General features: G+C 36.4%; 1 protein-coding gene across 1 annotated transcript in view; it reads left to right on the top strand.

Annotated features, from left to right (window-relative positions):
* The window catches only part of pak5 (p21 protein (Cdc42/Rac)-activated kinase 5), a 39,922-nt gene extending 29,001 nt beyond the window's left edge, over positions 1-10,921 (top strand). Inside the window, exons 4-11 of the mRNA XM_073493033.1 lie at positions 1,906-2,115; positions 2,219-2,360; positions 2,464-2,618; positions 3,994-4,127; positions 8,548-8,674; positions 9,202-9,327; positions 9,429-9,563; positions 10,263-10,921. Of these exons, the coding sequence (XP_073349134.1) occupies positions 1,906-2,115; positions 2,219-2,360; positions 2,464-2,618; positions 3,994-4,127; positions 8,548-8,674; positions 9,202-9,327; positions 9,429-9,563; positions 10,263-10,418 (1,185 nt within the window). The 3' untranslated portion in view covers positions 10,419-10,921. The remainder of the gene's footprint in view (positions 1-1,905; positions 2,116-2,218; positions 2,361-2,463; positions 2,619-3,993; positions 4,128-8,547; positions 8,675-9,201; positions 9,328-9,428; positions 9,564-10,262) is intronic.
* Positions 10,922-21,644: the final 10,723 nt, after the last annotated feature.

The raw sequence follows: 21,644 nt of genomic DNA on the forward strand, positions 1-21,644 counted from the left end.
TAAAACTGGCCGAACGATGTTCCACCGCGGAATTCAATTTCACAGTTGAGTTAGGTTGTTGATTACCCTGCCAAACTCAGATTAATGCGCGTTTAACCAACATGGATCAGGAGACCCTTGGCTGACAGCCAGCCAGCGGTGCCGGCCAACGATGGGGGGGGGGGTAGGGGGAGGCGAGACTGGGCCGTCCCAGCAGCGCAGCCCCCCTTCCCCACCCTTACACCTGCCTGAGAGTGATTGATTAAAAGAGTTCACACCATGTAATTATACACCATCCCAACACATGAGGGCTCCTCCTCCTCCTGCCCTGTCTATCCACGAGTGTGTGTGTGTGTGTGTGTGTGTACAGTATGTGTGGTGAGAGGGAAACAAATAAATGGAAAGAGGAAGAGAAGGAGGTTTTTTATTATCTCCTGAGAATTTATGAGAAAAAGAATCACGCTGGTTAAAGAGCATTTGTTGGGAGGTGTGGCGAAGGTAATTTAATTTATTCTCCGTAGGGTGGAGGCAGCTTGATCCAGTACTGTCTGTATAGTGCTCTGTACGTTCTGTTCAGTCCACATTAAGGTATTGATATTTAGCCGTTAGATAAACAACATTAGACTGACACTAAGTAGAGCGCATACCTCCGCCAAGGCACAGCAATCCCCTTTAATTCAATCAAGCTTGATCTAATAACAATTAATACATATTTAAATACACTAGATGCAGATTTTTGTTCATTACCAGCATCAAATCATCAGATACCAGCCACTTTAATATGCCTTAACATGCATGCATTATTCCCTCAGAAATAAACAGAAATGTTGAAAAAAACTCTTATCGTTATATCTTGTTGTGTGTGCTGTGATTGAAGTGAAGAAAAACATGTGCTTAGAAATTAAATTAAGGTTTTTTTATTGGTTTTACCAAAATTACGATTACATGTAATTGAGATTACATAATCAGATTAAGAAAAATAAATTATTATCATCAGCGCAGATTACATTTGAAAAAAATGTGAAATTTGATTATAGTAACATTGTCAGGGATCATTTGATTACATTTTTGATTGCGTCAATGTGTCAAATGTTAAAATTATGTAAAGGTCCAAAAGTCAAAATATTTTGATTATATTACTTTTTAGACACTATTTGATGACTTTACTCGCCACAAAAATTGCCATGTAGTTTGTATTTTAGTAACCAACTACATGTCGAGGTAATCTGAATCACTTCTTACTGTATATTAGATATACGACGAGAATTAAACACCACCAGCATTTTCCATCTGTTTCCTATTTTTATTGATCTATGATCAGGCTCCATCTTTATAAACACAATGATATACAGTAGACGTTGATGAAATCACTACTGGTGTGGTCACTTGTGTTGAGATTCTCCTTAAGGTTTGTGTGTATGTGTGTGTGTGTGTGTGTGTGTGTGTACACCAGGCTTATGATGAGTCAGACGAGCTCAGCTGACTCATATAACTGAGCTTTTATTAGGCCTCTTTGCTTCAGCTCTACACTCTCCCTGTGTGTGTCGGTGTGTGTGTACACCAGCACTAATGCTCCCGCACTGCTTTAAAGGAGTCTCAGGTGTTTCTTGGATCTTAAGGAAGAGGTGTGTCCCAGATCCTGGTGCTCCCCGGGCTCCTGGTTGATGAATGGAGTAGTTGAGGAGCATTGTGGGGTGGTAATGATAATGTACGGTCCCTGTCCTGTGGACTAAATGTCCTCTGTTAGGGCTGTCGAGGGCTAATGTACCTGCAGACATACCTGGAAGTAGAGCTGACGTTTTGTGTGTGGTCATACATTCACATTGCTGCATCCAACTCAGTAGTTCATACAGTGCACACAAGTCTCATTGTTGTTTCTTTGCATTTAAATCCACCAATCAAATAACCTTGTGCTCTCCTCTCCAGGGTGACTATGAGCGTCCGTTACGTGACGGCAGCCCCCAGATTTTGAGCGGTGACACCTACCCCCGAGGGCCTTTCAAGCAACCGCAGAGCCACTCCAAGCCGCCTGGTTACCCCCCAGTACACCTGCCCTACCCTCCAGTCTTTCACCATTACAAACCTTCACCCTACCACCATCCACCCTCCCAGCCCAGCCCACCCTACACCCCTCAGGTACAGTATGTTCACTGTGTTCACTTCGATGATATGTAGTTTAGTTACATATAGCCTCTCTCTGTTTTTCTGACACTCTGTATGTGTGTGTTTTTAAACACAGGGGGCCTATTCACAGCCTTCGTCACCTTACATCCCCCCGGGGGCCTACCCGCCTCCATCCTGGGGGTCCAGCTCCGACACTCAACCCTCCAGAGTCTCTCATGAGCAGTTCAGAGCTGCACTCCAGCTGGTGGTCAACCCAGGTGAGAAATGGATGTTTAAAGAAAGCGACACTGAACATACACATTTCAGTTTGTGTTTCTGGTGTGTGTCAAAATTGAGCTATGTTTTCGTGTTGGCCTACAGGCGACCCTCGGGAATACCTGGACAGCTTTATCAAAATCGGAGAGGGCTCCACAGGTATCGTGTGCATCGCCAGCGAGAAGCACAGCGGCAAGCAGGTGGCCGTGAAGAAGATGGACCTCAGGAAACAGCAGAGGAGAGAGCTGCTCTTTAATGAGGTGTGAAAGACTGACAGGAACTGCAGCACACTAACCTCAAACCCAGATTTCTGGTTTTGTTTGCGAGTATTTATTCATTTGAAGGTTCGGATGCTGCTGCTTTAGGTCAGTTTGACCCAGATAAATAAAAAACACCCACTCAGATTGTTGATGGCTCAAACAAGCAGCAATAGAGATGAATCTGGTTTAAATAGCAACATTAGGGCCAAACAGATAGAAACAAATCTCACCATCTGAAAGCAAAACAGCAGCTTCAGTTTGCCTCTATTTCCCTGACACACATCCATGGTAATCAAACCACGAGAATATTTTTGCATCTTTAATTTCATTTTTTACCAAAAAATTAAGTACCGCTCAGACTGAAAACCCTCTGCGAGAAAATTATTCATAGCTGTTTCTTTTCACGGTTTGCTAACTGTTGAAAAATGAACTTATGATTGCTCGTTTAGCAGAAAAATGAGAATTGAGTAAAGGGACAACTGTGGATTTCATTTATCAAGCTATATTGCACTGATTCTATTTTAGCACTGTGCGTGCATGTATGTGTGTGTGTGTGTGTGTGTGTGCACGGGGGTGAGAGAATGACACGTATGTATGTATGTTAGCATGTGTGTGCAGTGAACACAGACGTGGGTGTTCAGTTGGGAACTAATTTGCTTCGTGTAATCCTATTAATTTCTGAATGTAACCCTTTTATAGTTAAGCCTCCAGAACGTGTTCAGATTAGACAATGGAAAGTTAAATTAATAAATAAAAACAATTATAAGAGCACATTTTTATAAATTACTTACATAGTATATTATTTCTTTTTAACATGTTTAACAAGCGTCCTTAAATGTGATTTATGTATCGATACAAATACAGTATTGAATTTTAAAGGGGAAAGAAATTCAGACTCAGAATGTTTATATTTACAATATTAATGAGGTAATAATACAAACTCAAAAATATAAATTTATCCATAACTGAATAAACAAGCTGTTGTCGCGGTCCCCAGAACACTGTTTGAAGCTGGAAAGGTGGCAGGGTCCACCACATATAAACCAAGTTTGATATTTTGTTGTCCTTTAAGTTCAGCTTGTTTCACAAAAACAAAGAGTGTTTGTTTATTTAGTTTGTTTAGACACAAAAAAAAGTCAGTAAATGAAGATCTTTCTCTTCTGATTACAATTTATTCCCCAAAACTACGTAATGCACCTTTAACAATTGATATAACAATAATGATAGCTGTGTTACATGAATAAAGGCATATACGCAGTGTTTTCCATGTCTGAATATATAATTTATAGGCCAGTGTTTGTGATAGCTCATCACGTCAATAGAAACTGAACGAGTAAATAAATAATCCTTGTGTTTATCTGTGTGTGTGTTTCAGGTGGTGATCATGAGGGACTACCATCACGAGAACGTGGTCGACATGTACAACAGCTACCTGGTAGGGGACGAGCTGTGGGTCGTCATGGAGTTTCTCGAGGGCGGGGCGCTCACTGACATCGTGACTCACACCAGGTAACCTCTCTTGGAAATAGATGCACGCAATGAGATACTGAAGTGTACCAAGAACTGCAGCGTACAAAACCCACACAAAGCCCTGTAGTGGATGTGGAAATAGTCAGTAAAAGAGTTACAAGACGGCGATCAAAAACATTTTTAAGGACTACTTGCAAGCAGCAACCAATCAGAATGACTTTTAAACAAGTGTAATGATTTTAAGACCAGCTACAGAATAGTACTTTATCCAGTAGACTGTATCAGGGTTGATGCCATGTTGTGAAAATGACCAAAAATTCATCACCCATGTTAACCTGCCATCTCCCCCCCTCCACGCCCCGAGAATTAGAGAGAGTGCAGTTGTTTGACTGAATATGTTTGTCCAGTCTGCCTGACTCATTGATCCTTTATCTGACTGAGGTTTGTGCAGGACTGAATCTATGACTCTGACCACGGCTCTGAATGATCTGCAGCCTAAATGTGCTGTCGATTGATAAATCCATGGAGCTCTCTGTGGTGCCGAACCATCAAATGGATTTGTGTCGTTTTCTCTCAGTCCCACCCTTCAGTCAGTTTCATCTTGGATCTATAATATTCTTTAAGCTATACACTATAAACAGTCAATTCTATAGTATATAAGTTTCGCCTAGATTAGCATAAAGATTGGTAGCAGGGAAACAGTAAGCATGGCGTTGTCCAAAAAGAAAACAATCCATCTACCGGCACCTCTAAGTGTAAAAATGACGTTTTCATGAGGTTGCCAGAACACAGAGGCAGGCAGGTTTAAAAACTAAAAGCAAGCTTTAACGACAGCTGATGTCCAAAGTCCAAAATACAAAAAACAAGCAACAAAAGGCAGGCAAAAGTAATCCAAGAGCAAAAAGAAAGTACAAACCAGTAGGTGAAACATGACGGGAAGACAGGACCAGGGAACAGGCGGTAAGGAAAACACAGGCTAAGATACACAGGAATGATTAATTAATGGATCACAGGTGAGCAGGAAAAAGGTCGGGAAAACAGACAAAGACAGGAAGTGGAAAGAAAAACATGACACATGAGGATATAATCCACAAAATAAGAGTCAACCAGCAGAGACTACACTTCATTTTGTGTACATATTAAAGCTTAAGAGGTGCTAGTAGGTGCTAGTAGGTGGACTGTGTGCAGGAAGATTGGTAAGAACTAAAAGCAATGGAGAAATAAAAATTAACAGATGGATATATTCCTGATGCTAAAAAAAAAGGAAGGCGACACAGAGGAAGCAACCATTATGTTAGAAGTCCTCCATTGTTATTTGAATGACTGAATACATGGGATGTGCTGGTGACGGCAGTGACATCAAACGGGTTTAACTGGTAACCATCAAGCGTTTTATTTCAAAAACCTGACGATGATGAACGATTTCACGAGACGAGCGGGACAGATGGGCAGCAATTCAGTCCTGCGTTTGATAGTTTGAGGATTATTGTTCTCCAACTTTTACCTAATTGCTTCTCTGTTGTTGAGTCGTGTTTCTGAGCTGCCGCCTCATTGTTTTAAGCTTACTTTGCGCTTGGTGTTTAATTACAGTCATTTGCGTGGAGTGTCAGCATTAGCTGTGCGCGGTGTCGGATGCTAATAACACGCTTTGGTGAGGCTGAGCACCGCTGCTACCGTGAAGTATTCTGAACAGTCTTCCCACACAGATGTTTGCCAGTGTGTGTGTTCAGTGTGTGTGTGTGTGTGTGTGTGTCTGTGTGTGACAGAGAGAGAGGGAGAGTTTCAGTACGCCCATGAGTGCTTTTATAAGTGCTAATGGAAATAAAGAGGATATTATTGGGCACACATGTTATCTCATTTAACTCTCCCATTTTCTCTTTTTGATGAGTCTGCTGAATTTTAAGTAAATGTGTGTTTTTTGTGTATTTTTCAATATTTTAACTGGTGTTAAAAAAAAACATGTTTGTGAAATAGAACTCAGCGGCTGGATATCATTAACATCTTGTTATCAAAATGTATTTTGGTTTTTAAACCACATAAATTGACCACTTGATTTACGATTCAGACATTATATAACACAAAGAAAGGTGATAATTCAAGGAACATGACAGTTTTGTTCTCGGTCATTTCTGCTATATCTGTCCAGGTGAAAGCGTCGTGCTATTTCTGTTCAGCCTTTTGTTGAGGAAATAACTGCTGCCTGCCTCGCATTGCGCAAGCCTCATCAGGTCACACACACACGGATACATGAACACACACGCACATCTAACACGCAGGCGAGTCAGCAGTGGCAGAACGGTCGTCCGTGTTCCCGGACTATTTCCCTCACGTTCAAATTTCAATTACACTTTCGAGTTTGTTAATGAGCTGCACTTCACAGAGGTTTTTATCCAGTGTAAGTGCAAACGCATATATATGTGTGTGCACGTAGGTGCGTGTGTAATTCTCCTCCCCTTGGCAACCTTTACTGGCTCATTAAAATTGTTTTTCCACTTTGTGTTTGAAACAATTTTCTATTCCAGTGATTCTGTTTTCTGTTCAGTTGTGTGTTCATGTCTGTGTGTGTGTGTGTGTGTGTGTGTGTGTGTGTGAGGGATGGAGGGGGTGTGTTGAAGTGAAGGAGGTAAAAGGTGAATTGTTTTCGCGCACACTCCTCCATCCCGATCACTTTGACTTAGCCAGTTGTTTTCCCATCAGCAGAAGGCTCATTTATCTCTTGTGATTGTAAATGCGTACATGTGTGACAATAAAATCTGCTGCAGTGTTTGCATCTATGTGTGTGTGTGTGTGTTGCCTGGGGGTTGTTTCTCGTGTTGTAAATTTGTAATCTAACGGTAGATTATTTTAGACGATGAGATAAAGAGAGGTGTGTGTGTGTGTGTGTCTGTGTTGAAAGAGTTAAAGTAAGCATGTATGGCTGCGTGTGCGTACTTTATCTACATGTACCACATATATGTATGTTTCCTTGGTCTCTGCCTGCAAACGGGTGTGTCTCTACTCCTGCACATGTACTGTATGTGCGCACACACGCTCATAAACACACAGCACGGCCCGGCCAGCTGGGTCTAGATGTTAATGTTCAGTGGAGCCGTGAGTTTCTGTGTGAGCTCAGTCAGACGCACTGCATCGCCCCGGCTCTCCATATGGGACCCTCCTGCCTGCTCTGCACATCGCAGCTACAGCCGCTGCAGGCTACACGGGGATATTTCTGCTCCGTCTTCATTGTGTTCAACTGTAATCTCTTCAGAACGACTGCGAACTCGAAAGTCTGTGCTGTCGCCTCAACAACAGTACCACTGACAAAGTTATTACGTGAAATATTGAGCTACACCTTCTATAGGTGTTGGTTTATTGGTGGTTTTGTTGTAATTTTGTTGGAAATGCTTGTAATGATTCAATGCACAAACTTTTCTTTACTTTTTTAAAAAAAGAATCTGGTCTTATCTTCAAACCTTTTACTTTCCCACAATGTGCCACAGAGAAAGAAAATACAGGGATTAAAAATATAAACCACAAACTGTGTACAGTTTAATAAGATATCGGTACATATACAGAAAAGATATGAAAACTTAGCCTTGATAAAATATATAGATAGAATTAATATATGTAATTAATGGGATTAATATTTATGAGATAAATTTTGACTTTTTATTTTATAATTTGTAGTTTTTATCTCACAATTTTGTATTTTTTCTGACTTACCATGGGGATATTTTTTTCATCAAACTTAGTGTTCAGCATTCAACAAAAATCAAGTTTAAGAAATAATTTATGCCAAAACCTGGAAAACAATTGAGCAGTTTTCCAGTCATGGAAAATGAGAGAAAAAGTATAATGTCCTGGAAAAATCTTGTGTTGTCCTGGAACATTATTTAAACTCCCCCAAACTACAAAATACTGTATAGTATTACAAAAATGTAGATTTTTCTTAAAAGGAAACCAGTGAGTTTTTTTTTCTTTTGTATATTTATTATTGTGTTCATGTTATTCAGTTATTGATGTTCAGGCTGCCATGGATAATACACTGTAATTCACAAGAGAAAAAGGCACTGGGGTTATAAATTGATTAATTAAGGAACATATTAGTGTGTGGGCGCATCAGTCGTACCAGCTAGATCGCCACTGAAAATGTCCTGGAAAATAATCTCTAGAAAAGAGTGGGAACCCTGTATGGATCTGCAGATATAAACAAATGTATAAATACATTTGAAAAGTAAAAGACTGCTCTTCCAACAAAAAAAAAAAGCAGACTACCCTCATCTCAACCTCAAGATAAATCCATCCCTCTTTCTGGCTGCCCTAATGATTTATATACAGTCCCTAAATCTTTAAAAGTTTGTAGAACACCTTTCAATAAGTCTACTGTCATAGTCATTGCTGATGTTGTGTATGTGTGTTTGTGTGTGTGTGTGTGTGTGTATGTGTTTGTGTGTGTGTGTGTGTGTGTGTCTCCCCGCAGGATGAACGAGGAGCAGATCGCCACAGTGTGTCTGTCGGTGCTGAGGGCTCTGTCCTATCTGCACACACAGGGCGTCATCCACCGCGACATCAAGAGCGACTCCATTCTCCTGACCAGTGACGGCAGGGTAGGTGCACATGATGAGTGTGTGTGTGTGTGTGTGTGTGTGTGTGTGTGTGTGTGTGTGTGTGTGTGTGTGTGTGTGTGTGTGTGTGTGTGTGTGTGTGTGTCCAGGTGATTCCACATGTGTGTTTAGATATATTACTCATTCCCATTTAAACTGAGTCTTACTAATACCCCAGGTGTAACCAGTGCTACTAGACTTGTTCACACACTCTCACACACTCGCTGACCTTCTCCACGGGTGCCACTCCCGCCACTTGTCAACAGCCAGTGCCAGAAACTCATCATCATCAATTACCACTCGTGCCCCAGTAATTAAATCCAGCCTAATGCCTCCTAACGAGCTGATAAGACGTGATTAATTTTAGGATAATTAACCACTAATATGGAAGATTAGTGTCTTCTATAAAGGCTCTTCATCACAATGGGTCAGTGCACTTCTCGACATCAGACAAAGAGGTTCTGAACTAATACGATCTCTACTGTACGAGTGTATCCTGAAGGCGACATGGTGTCCGTGTGTGTTTGCAGATCAAGCTATCAGACTTTGGCTTTTGTGCCCAAGTTTCCAAAGAGGTGCCCAAGAGGAAGTCCCTCGTGGGCACGCCCTACTGGATGGCACCAGAGGTCATCTCTAGACTACCTTACGGGACCGAGGTGAGGACGGCACACACACTAAAACTCCTCGATAACGTGAGCCAGAGAGACTTCCCAATTCTTCTGTGTTGATTGTAATGAATGTTCTCGTGTGTGTCCAGGTGGATATCTGGTCTTTAGGCATCATGGTGATCGAGATGGTGGACGGAGAGCCCCCTTACTTCAACGAACCCCCTCTGCAGGCCATGAGGAGGATACGGGACAACCTGCCCCCGCGGCTAAAAGAGTCGCACAAGGTAAGAAGGACTTTGATGCAAATACCTGTCATTGACTTATAAGTAAGAATACATGTTGAATAATATATATATAGACAGCTTGTATGATTGCTCTTATTCAATGTTTCACAATCCTGGTCCATGGGGGGCCCTGCCCCTGCATGTTTTAGATGTTTTCCTGCTCCAACAAATCTGATTTAAATGAATGGGTGGTTATCAGGCTTCAGCAGTGCTTGATAATGAGCTGAACATTTGAATCAGGTGTGTTGGAGCAGTAAAACATCTAAAACATGCAGAAAATCACTGATTTAAATGACCAAAATTCATTGATGTAAACATTTGTACAGACACAATCTAATGGCTGTACATCTGGTCACTTCTGCTGCATGGTACACTCTGGCACACCAATGTCACTTTCGTCTGTATTAAGAGTTTTACATACACAACCTTCCACCCTTTGACTCCTGAACCAGAACTTAAATACACAGTGGCATCCCCCAAGGGCTAAATGCTAATGTGGTCATGCTAACATGCCCAGAATGACAATAATAAGATGTTGATGATGAGCAGATAGAACGTTTACAGTGTTCACCAGCTTAGCTTAGCAGGAATGGGAAAAGTTTTTGAGACATTTGTAGTAAGTAGTAAACTGTCCTTCACAGTCTATAAGCACAGACGAAAGAAAAGAACCAGAATTAAAGCTCGTCTTTGTGTCTTCAGGTGTCCTCGGTGCTGCGGTCCTTCCTGGACCTGATGCTGGTGAGGGAGCCGTCGCAGAGAGCCACGGCCCAGGAGCTCCTCCAGCACCCCTTCCTCAAGATGTCTGGACCCCCTTCCTGCATCGTCCCCCTCATGAGACACTATCGCCACCGCTGACCCCTGCTGGCCCAAAGACCTGCCCTCCTCCACACTAAAAAACACACACATACACACACCACCAGGGTGGCACTGCCCTCACCCAGCCAAAACACCCCACCGCTTGGTGGCGTGCCACTGACACTCACACCTGTAACCGTGAAGTAGATTAGCTAGAGGAAATATCTAAGAAATACATTTTAAAAAAAACACACGACAGAAAAGAAGAAAAAAAAAATCGTCGACCATTTTGAAAACCTTGACCTGGAGTTGAAGCGTGTTACTACTGTGCCAGAGGAACTCACTAGACGTCCAGTAGAAAACGTGTGGGATGTGCTGGGTCTTCTCTCTTCCAAGACTGTGAGTCTTCTTCTCCGTGTAGAGTCGTAGTAGCCATCAGCAAGAGCCTCAGAGGGGGCGCTGCGAGCTGCTGACGAAGGTGGAGGGAACCCCCGGGGGCCCGACGCTGTGCTCCAGACCAGAGCAGCAGAGGGCAGAACAATCAGCTGCGTGCGGAGAGGGCTCTCTGACTGGTTATGACTGTTGTACGGCTGCTGCGTCAGTCAGTCCACCTTAAGGACGGAGGGGGGGGGGGCGCTGCTCGGCTGGTCGAACAGAGACAAGCTCTCTCTTGTAATCTCTCTTCTCACACACTAACAGTGAAAATGTATTTTAGAGAAACTTGTAAGTTTTTCTGTACAGTTTTGATAATTTGCAGTATTTTATCGTGTCGTAACCATTGTGATATGAGCAGTATTAAATAGAGTTTCTGCAGAGATCTTTCCTACTGTTTATAATCCAGTTTTTGCTTAAAGATATAAGAGATATCCCAAATAAAACCCACCTAAACCTAACTGTTACTAAAAATACTAAATATATTTATTATCTTACATTTGTAGACAGAACTTCCATTAAATGTTGGAAAAAAAGGGTAATGTCAGAATTTTGTATGACGTTTTAAAAGTATTTATTTATTTATTGCAATTGAAGGTTTATTTTTTGGTAGTGTGGCCTTTTTTTTTTTTTTTTTGGTTTATTTTATTTGTTTATTTTGCTGGGTTTTGATTTTACATTTCTAAAAAGCGCGTCGGCAGACAGTGATATCAGTTGTTATATCATCCGAGCAATACCCCAAACCTATTTATGAAACCATGAAGCCCTGTATTTATGATACTGTAATTACTCCATGCATTTAAATGTAGCACAGATTGAGTGGATTTTGACGGAAAAAGAGAAGATTTTCTTCGACGCAGACCTGTTTTTTTTTCTTTTTATATATTAGGAGCCTCATCCTGTTTTCTCTAAACGCTAAGAGGCGCCCATCCAAGACGCCCACCTGCCGCACAGATTTTAGGATTTGCTGATAAAAAAAAAAGGTCTCGTTTTCTACTCACATCCTCACTGTCATCATCTCACTCCTTATCCCGCCTCAGTCAGACACACACACTCGCTATCACTGGAACTGTGCTGCCATTCTCATCTCTGGTCGGACCGGGAGAAACAGTGTAATCCTCCTCCCCGCATCGTTTTTACCCATCATTCACTGTGATATGTAAATATGACTGTGCGTACGTGAGCGTGTGTTTATGTGTGTGTAAAAGAGGTAGAGCGTGTTTATCTCTGTACAACATCTGAAAGCGTGCGTGCCTGCGTGTGTGTGTGTGTGTGTGTGCGCTGCTGGCTAATCCTCGACAATGTGTCAGGACTTGAATGAGTAACACTTATCTGTGGTGTTGGCTTGTACAGTGATATTGCATGTTTGTTATCAGTGAAGCTGGTTTCAATTAAAAAACGCCCATAAAAACATTGAGATGTGTTGCATGGATTTTTCCTTCATCACCCTCGACAGTCTCCTCCTCCTCCTCCTCCTCTTCTTCTTCTTCTTCTTCTTCTTCTTCTCTCTGTGTCTCATATCAAGCAGAGATTTTTTGTTTTATCCCAAACGGCACACTGTCAGATTATTCAAGGGGAGTTCCTTTCAGTCATCAACAGTTTATTTTGTCTCTATTTTCTGTTTTGGTCTTTCATATTCTTTTTAAATTCAACAGTTCTCATTTCCAGCTATTTCACCCTAACTTCACCTCCCAGCAGAGAAGCAGCAGAGACACATTCATGGATCGCTGTTGCCATAATATACGAGGTGATTTCTCTTTCTTTCCTCTGAGCCATTTCCCTCTGAAACACTATAATGGGATATTGATTTAGCTCGGACAGAGAATGGAGCTTCTCTTTCGGAGAGAGATACCTCTGCCGACGGCCCAGTAAATAAAAGCACAAGTACTGCCGGGGCCCCCGTGGGACTGCAGGGCATCAGTGAGCTTCACACTCAAGACTGTACAGTCGCTGAGTTACTATTAAGGTGAATAATGTGACGCATCCGTAGAGTCTCCACAGACCGCACTCGGCATCGCATTAAAACTACAGGTCACTCGAAACTGTGGATCTGTACATAAACAGATGTATTGGTGCTCGAGCACTGGCTTCAGATGGTATCAGTGACTACTAATTGCTCCTATGTTGTTGTTTTTTAAACAGATGTTTATGTTTTGGGACAGCAGACACCTCGCAGAAGTAAAAGCATGGGTATTATTTGTCCATTGAGGACGACGAGTTCATGTTCTTCAACCTGAGGAGGTGTTTTACAGAGTCAGCACATCTTCACGTGGGACTGAATGAAGCTGTATTTAAGCAGAATGAAGAGATTCAGTATTACTATCTTAAAATCATATCTAAAAAATAAAAAATATTTAAACTACAACAAATAAAAAAATAAGCTAAATTATATTTTGAAAGGTTTTCTACGATCTAACCAAAAAATTATTATTTTTTTTTACATGGGTGAGGTGTGAAGTGTGGATTCAAGGCTGATTTATTTATAAAATCCTGGCTTTAGCTCCGGCAGCATTCACTTTAAATGTATCCAGTGTGATGCACGCTGACAGACTGGCTCCATAACAGAGACGTCATTAACATCCCGTGTGTTTCCCGCTGAACGCCTGAACACAGACGGTGGACTTGAAACCCTTTCAACACAAGTTTTATGACAGAAAGTTAAATATTTCAGTTTTGTACCGGTAACCATCTTTTTCCCTCCAAACATTTGGATATGAAATTGACCGGTTGAGCTCGAATCCAGCCGCCCCGGAGGAGCACCAGGCTCTGAAGCCAGTTTTTTTTTTTTTTTTTTTTTGTAGCGGCTAAACTGTGTAACTACAGCGTCACGTGATGCACTGCGGCCCAAAAAGACTTGTGAAAGAAGCATCTGTAAAATGGTGGATACATTTTTTTTTTCATCATTTGAGCCGTTCGGTCCAATAACATTTGGAAAGTCTAAAAGAGCCACACGATTAAATTCTTTCATCCTCATTCAAGTTTTTTTTCTTCTTTTTTATTCAAGAACTTTTCATACATACAAACAATCCATACAAGTTCAAAACTCCAGTCCACGCTCAGCACAACTGAACATCAACAAACAAAACACAACAAAACACAGTTCAGAGGTCTGCTAATTAAAAGGAGTACATTTGAAATATCTAAATAGTCTAAGTTTTTTTTAAATTTAAAATTTCAGTGGAAGTCAAATATGATTTTAAATTTTTTTCTGTTCATTTATTTTATCTTTGGGTGGACACATAAGCTCATTTAAGAGCAGCTTGTTGGCATTTATTTTTTAAAAATTTAAAAATTTATTTTAAAAATTTTAAAAATTTACTTTTTTAAATTAAAAAAATATTTTTAAAAAAAATTTAAATTGTTTTTTATTCTAAAATTTACTTTTTAAAATTAAAAAAAAAATTTTAAATTAAAAAAAAAATTTTTAAATTAAAATTTTTTTTAAAAAAAATTCACTTTTTAAAATTTAAAAAATATTTTTAAAAAAAATTAACATTTTTAGATTTATTTCTTAAAAATTTAAAATGTATTAAAAATTTAAATTGTTTTTAAAAAATTTAAAATCTTTGTTTTTAATTTTAAAATTTATTTTTTAAAATTTTAAAATGTATTTATTTATTTTTTAAAATTTATTTATTTTTTATTTTTAAATTTATTTTTTTATTTATTTATTTTAATTCAAGAACTTCAAATACATAGAAAACAATTCATACAAGTTCAAAATTCCAGTCCATTCTCAGCACAACCAAACAACCAAACAACCAAACGTTGCACCCTTTTTGCGCACTGTTAGTAAATCAGTTTGTACATTTTTTTGCGTGTGCAAGGAGTTTGCACACGCTTTAATACACGCAAACCTTTAGTAGATCCGGCCCTTAGAATTTAGAGGTCTGCTGATTGTTTTTGCCAATTTCTGTTTTTTTCAGAAAAATCCAAATTTTCACTGGAAGTCAAACATGATTTTAAAATGTGTAACTTTAAAAGTGTGACAGGAGGGTCATATTTCAAGCCATTTCACTTTATAAATGTAATATTTTGCTCAAATAATAATGAAATTAATTATATACATTTCATCTGGGGAGAAGTTGGACTTGTTAAAGATGAGTAAAATATCAGTCTCATCTTTTTCAAGCATTTCTGAGAGCTGTTTCTGTAAATCAAGCCAAAAGGCTTTCACGCTCCACTGAGCAGCTTCATACTAATGAACGGGGCTTTACCTTCAAGGCTGTGTCCGGTAGTTATAGGTTGAGATAGTTATGGGTCAAGGAAATGGAGGCGACGTTTCCAAAGAGGAGGAGAAAGGATATTTGCTTCGACACCCGAAACAACCGGGCAGCAGCTCCATTGTTGAAAGTTTGTGAAGCTCAGCGACAGGTGAGTTTTTGTCCAAATGTAATGTTTATTGACAGTGACAGTGTATTTTTTTCTGTTCATTTATTTTATCTTTGGGTGGACACACAGGCTCATTTAAGGGCAGCTCGTTGGCATTTATTTATTTATTTTTTTTTAATTTATTTTTCAAAATTTCAAAATTTATTTTTCAAAATTTTAAAATGTATTATTTAAAATTTAAAATTTTATTTTAAGTTATTTTTTTAAATTTAAAAAAAAATTCTGAAAGTTTTTAAATTTATTAAAAATTTAAATTATTTAAAAAAAAATTAAAATCTTTTTTTATTTAAATTTTTTTTTAATTTTAAAATTTATTTATTTTTTATTTTTAAATTGATTTTTTATTTATTTATTTTAATTCAAGAACTTCAAATACATAGAAAACAATTCATAAAAGTTCATAATTCCAGTCCATTCTCAGCACAACCAAACAACCAAACAACCAAACATCAACAAACAAAACAAAACATCATTTAGAATTTAGAGGTTTGCTGATTGTTTTTGCCAATTTCTGTTTTTTCAGAAAAATCTAAATTTTCAGTGGAAGTCAAACATGATTTTAAAATGTGTAACTTTAAAAGTGTGACAGGAGGGTCATATTTCAAGCCATTTCACTTTATAAATGTAATATTTTGCTCAAATAATAATGAAATTAATTATATACATTTCATCTGGGGAGAAGTTGGACTTGTTAAAGATGAGTAAAATATCAGTCTCATCTTTTTCAAGCATTTCTGAGAGCTGTTTCTGTAAATCAAGCCAAAAGGCTTTCACGCTCCACTGAGCAGCTTCATACTAATGAACGGGGCTTTACCTTCAAGGCTGTGTCCGGTAGTTATAGGTTGAGATAGTTATGGGTCAAGGAAATGGCAACGACGTTTCCAAAGAGGAGGAGAAAGGATGTTTGCTTCGACACCCGAAACAACCGGGCAGCAGCTCCATTGTTGAAAGTTTGTGAAGCTCAGCGACAGGTGAGTTTTTGTCCAAATGTAATGTTTATTGACAGTGACACTGTATTTTTTTCTGTTCATTTATTTTATCTTTGGGTGGACACACAAGCTCATTTAAGGGCAGCTCGTTGGCATTTATTTTTTTTAAAGATTTAAAAATGTATTTTTTTAAATTTTAAAATTTAAAAAAAAAAAAATTAAGTTATTTTTCTAAATTTAAAAAAAAAATCTTAAAGTTTTTAAATTTATTAAAAATTTGAATTATTTCTTAAAAATTTGAATTTTTTTTATTTTTAAAATTATTTTTTTTAATTTTTAAATTGATTTTTTAAAATTTTTAAATTGATTTTTTAAAATTTTTAAATTGATTTTTTTATTTATTTATTTTAATTCAAGAACTTCAAATACATAGAAAACAATTCATACAAGTTCAAAATTCCAGTCCATTCTCAGCACAACCAAACAATCAAACAACCAAACATCAACAAACAAAACAAAACAACATTTAGAATTTAGAGGTTTGCTGATTGTTTTTGCCAATTTCTGTTTTTTCAGAAAAATCTAAATTTTCACTGGAAGTCAAACATGATTTTAAAATGTGTAACTTTAAAAGTGTGACAGGAGGGTAATATTTCAAGCCATTTCACTTTATAAATGTAATATTTTGCTCAAATAATAATGAAATTAATTATATACATTTCATCTGGGGAGAAGTTGGACTTGTTAAAGATGAGTAAAATATCAGTCTCATCTTTTTCAAGCATTTCTGAGAGCTGTTTCTGTAAATCAAGCCAAAAGGCTTTCACGCTCCACTGAGCAGCTTCATACTAATGAACGGGGCTTTACCTTCAAGGCTGTGTCCGGTAGTTATAGGTTGAGATAGTTATGGGTCAAGGAAATGGAGACAACGTTTCCAAAGAGGAGGAGAAAGGATATTTGCTTCGACACCCGAAACAACCGGGCAGCAGCTCCATTGTTGAAAGTTTGTGAAGCTCAGCGACAGGTGAGTTTTTGTCCAAATGTAATGTTTATTGACAGTGACACTGTATTTTTTTCTGTTCATTTATTTTATCTTTGGGTGGACACACAGGCTCATTTAAGGGCAGCTCGTTGGCATTTTTTTTAAAATGTATTTTCTTTTTTTTTCAAAATTTTAAAATTTATTTTTCAAAATTGTAAAATTAATTTTTCAAAATTTTAAAATTTATTTTTCAAAATTGTAAAATTAATTTTTCAAAATTGTAAAATTAATTTTTTTTATTTAAAATGTATTTCTTAAAATTTTGAAATGTATTAACATTTTTTAAAAAATTAATATTTTTTTATTTTTTTTAAATTTTTTTTAAATGTATTAATTAATTAATTCATTCATTCATTCATTTATTTTAATTCAAGAACTTCAAATACATAGAAAACAATTCATACAAGTTCAAAATTCCAGTCCATTCTCAGCACAACCAAACAACCAAACAACCAAACATCAACAAACAAAACAAAACAACATTTAGAATTTAGAGGTCTGCTGATTGTTTTTGCCAATTTCTGTTTTTTCAGAAAAATCTAAATTTTCAGTGGAAGTCAAACATGATTGTAAAATGTGTAACTTTAAAAGTGTGACAGGAGGGTCATATTTCAAGCCATTTCACTTTATAAATGTAATATTTTGCTCAAATAATAATGAAATTAATTATATACATTTCATCTGGGGAGAAGTTGCACTTGTTAAAGATGAGTAAAATATCAGTCTCATCTTTTTCAAGCATTTCTGAGAGCTGTTCCTGTAAATCAAGCCAAAAGGCTTTCACGCTCCACTGAGCAGCTTCATACAAATGAACGGGGCTTTACCTTCAAGGCTGTGTCCGGTAGTTATAGGTTGAGATAGTTATGGGTCAAGGAAATGGAGGCGACGTTTCCAAAGAGGAGGAGAAAGGATATTTGCTTCGACACCCGAAACAACCGGGCAGCAGCTCCATTGTTGAAAGTTTGTGAAGCTCAGCGACAGGTGAGTTTTTGTCCAAATGTAATGTTTATTGACAGTGACACTGTATTTTTTTCTGTTCATTTATTTTATCTTTGGGTGGACACACAAGCTCATTTAAGGGCAGGTCGTTGGCATTTATTTATTTTTTTATTTTTTTATTTTTTTTTCAAAATTTTAAAATTTATTTTTCAAAATTTTAAAATTTATTTTTCAAAATTGTAAAATTTATTTTTTTAAATTTATTTCTTTAACATTTTAAGTTATTTTTTAAAAATTAAAAATTAATTTCTTAAAATTTTAAAATTTCTTAAAATCTTTTTTTAAAAAAATTTAAAATGTATTTTTTTAATTTTTTTAAAATGTATTAATTAATTAATTAATTTATGTATTTTAATTCAAGAACTTCAAATACATAGAAAACAATTCATACAAGTTCAAAATTCCAGTCCATTCTCAGCACAACCAAACAACCAAACGTCAACAAACAAAACAAAACAACATTTAGAATTTAGAGGTTTGCTGATTGTTTTTGCCAATTTCTGTTTTTTCAGAAAAATCTAAATTTTCAGTGGAAGTCAAACATGATTTCAAAATGTGTAACTTTAAAAGTGTGACAGGAGGGTCATATTTCAAGCCATTTCACTTTATAAATGTGATATTTTGCTCAAATAATAATGAAATTAATTATATACATTTCATCTGGGGAGAAGTTGGACTTGTTAAAGATGAGTAAAATATCAGTCTCATCTTTTTCAAGCATTTCTGAGAGCTGTTTCTGTAAATCAAGCCAAAAGGCTTTCACGCTCCACTGAGCAGCTTCATACTAATGAACGGGGCTTTACCTTCAAGGCTGTGTCCGGTAGTTATAGGTTGAGATACTTATGGGTCAAGGAAATGGAGACGACGTTTCCAAAGAGGAGGAGAAAGGATATTTGCTTCGACACCCGAAACAACCGGGCAGCAGCTCCATTGTTGAAAGTTTGTGAAGCTCAGCGACAGGTGAGTTTTTGTCCAAATGTAATGTTTATTGACAGTGACACTGTATTTTTTTCTGTTCATTTATTTTATCTTTGGGTGGACACACAGGCTCATTTAAGGGCAGCTCGTTGGCATTTTTTTTTTTTTAAAGATTTAAAAATGTATTTTTTTAAATTTTAAAATAAAAAAAAAAAAAAATTAAGTTATTTTTCTAAATTTAAAAAAAATTCTTAAAGTTTTTAAATTTATTAAAAATTTGAATTATTTCTTAAAAATTTTAATTTTTTTATTTTAAAAATTATTTTTTTAAATTTTTAAATTGATTTTTTAAAATTTTTAAATTGATTTTTTTATTTATTTATTTTAATTCAAGAACTTCAAATACATAGAAAACAATTCATACAAGTTCATAATTCCAGTCCATTCTCAGCACAACCAAACAACCAAACAACCAAACAACCAAACAACCAAACGTCAACAAACAAAACAAAACAACATTTAGAATTTAGAGGTCTGCTGATTGTTTTTGCCAATTTCTGTTTTTTCAGAAAAATCTAAATTTTCAGTGGAAGTCAAACATGATTGTAAAATGTGTAACTTTAAAAGTGTGACAGGAGGGTCATATTTCAAGCCATTTCACTTTATAAATGTAATATTTTGCTCAAATAATAGTGAAATTAATTATATACATTTCATCTGGGGAGAAGTTGCACTTGTTAAAGATGAGTAAAATATCAGTCTCATCTTTTTCAAGCATTTCTGAGAGCTGTTTCTGTAAATCAAGCCAAAAGGCTTTCATGCTCCACTGAGCAGCTTCATACTAATGAACGGGGCTTTACCTTCAAGGCTGTGTCCGGTAGTTATAGGTTGAGATAGTTATGGGTCAAGGAAATGGAGACAACGTTTCCAAAGAGGAGGAGAAAGGATATTTGCTTCGACACCCGAAACAACCAGGCAGCAGCTCCATTGTTGAAAGTTTGTGAAGCTCAGCGACAGGTGAGTTTTTGTCCAAATGTAATGTTTATTGACAGTGACACTGTATTTTTTTCTGTTCATTTATTTTATCTTTGAGTGGACACACAGGCTCATTTAAGGGCAGCTCGTTGGCATTTATTTTTTAAAAATTTAAAAATTTATTTTTAAAAATTTAAAAATTTATTTTTAAAAATTTAAAAATTTATTTTTAAAAATTTAAAAATTTACTTTTTAAAATTTTAAAAAATATATTTTTTGAAATTTTAAAATTTATTTTTTGAAATTTTAAAATTTATTTTTTGAAATTTTAAAATTTACTTTTAAAATTTTTTTTATTTTAAGTTATTTTAAATAAAAAAATAAGCATTTCCGAGAGCTGTTTCTGTAAATCAAGCCAAAAGGCTTTCACGCTCCACTGAGCAGCTTCATACTAATGAACGGGGCTTTACCTTCAAGGCTGTGTCCGGTAGTTATAGGTTGAGATAGTTATGGGTCAAGGAAATGGAGACGACGTTTCCAAAGAGGAGGAGAAAGGATATTTGCTTCGACACCCGAAACAACCGGGCAGCAGCTCCATTGTTGAAAGTTTGTGAAGCTCAGCGAGAGGTGAGTTTTTGTGCAAATGTAATGTTTATTGACAGTGACACTGTATTTTTTTCTGTTCATTTATTTTATCTTTGAGTGGACACACAGGCTCATTTAAGGGCAGCTCGTTGGCATTTATTTTTTAAAAATTTAAAAATTTATTTTTAAAAATTTAAAAATTTATTTTTAAAAATTTAAAAATTTACTTTTTAAAATTTTAAAAAATATATTTTTTGAAATTTTAAAATTTATTTTTTGAAATTTTAAAATTTATTTTTTGAAATTTTAAAATTTACTTTTAAAATTTTTTTTATTTTAAGTTATTTTAAATAAAAAAATAAGCATTTCCGAGAGCTGTTTCTGTAAATCAAGCCAAAAGGCTTTCATGCTCCACTGAGCAGCTTCATACTAATGAACGGGGCTTTACCTTCAAGGCTGTGTCCGGTAGTTATAGGTTGAGATAGTTATGGGTCAAGGAAATGGAGACGACGTTTCCAAAGAGGAGGAGAAAGGATATTTGCTTCGACACCCGAAACAACCGGGCAGCAGCTCCATTGTTGAAAGTTTGTGAAGCTCAGCGAGAGGTGAGTTTTTGTGCAAATGTAATGTTTATTGACAGTGACACTGTATTTTTTTCTGTTCATTTATTTTATCTTTGAGTGGACACACAAGCTCATTTAAGGGCAGCTCGTTGGCATTTATTTTTTAAAAATTTAAAAATTTATTTTTCAAAATTTAAACATTTATTTTTCAAAATTTAAACATTTATTTTTCAAATTTTTTAAATTTATTTTTCAAAATTTAAATTTATTTTTATCATTTTAAGTTATTTTTTAAACATTTAAAATTTATTCCTTAAAATTTTAAAATTTCTTACATTTTTAAAAAAAATTTTAATCTTTTTTTTATTTTAAAATTTATTTTTTAAAATGTTTTAAATGTATTAATTAATTAATTAATTATTTTTTTAATTTGAATTCAAGAACTTCAAAT

The sequence above is a fragment of the Pagrus major genome, chromosome 22 (genome assembly GCF_040436345.1).
Source record: "Pagrus major chromosome 22, Pma_NU_1.0".
Taxonomy (NCBI): Eukaryota; Metazoa; Chordata; class Actinopteri; order Spariformes; family Sparidae; genus Pagrus; species Pagrus major.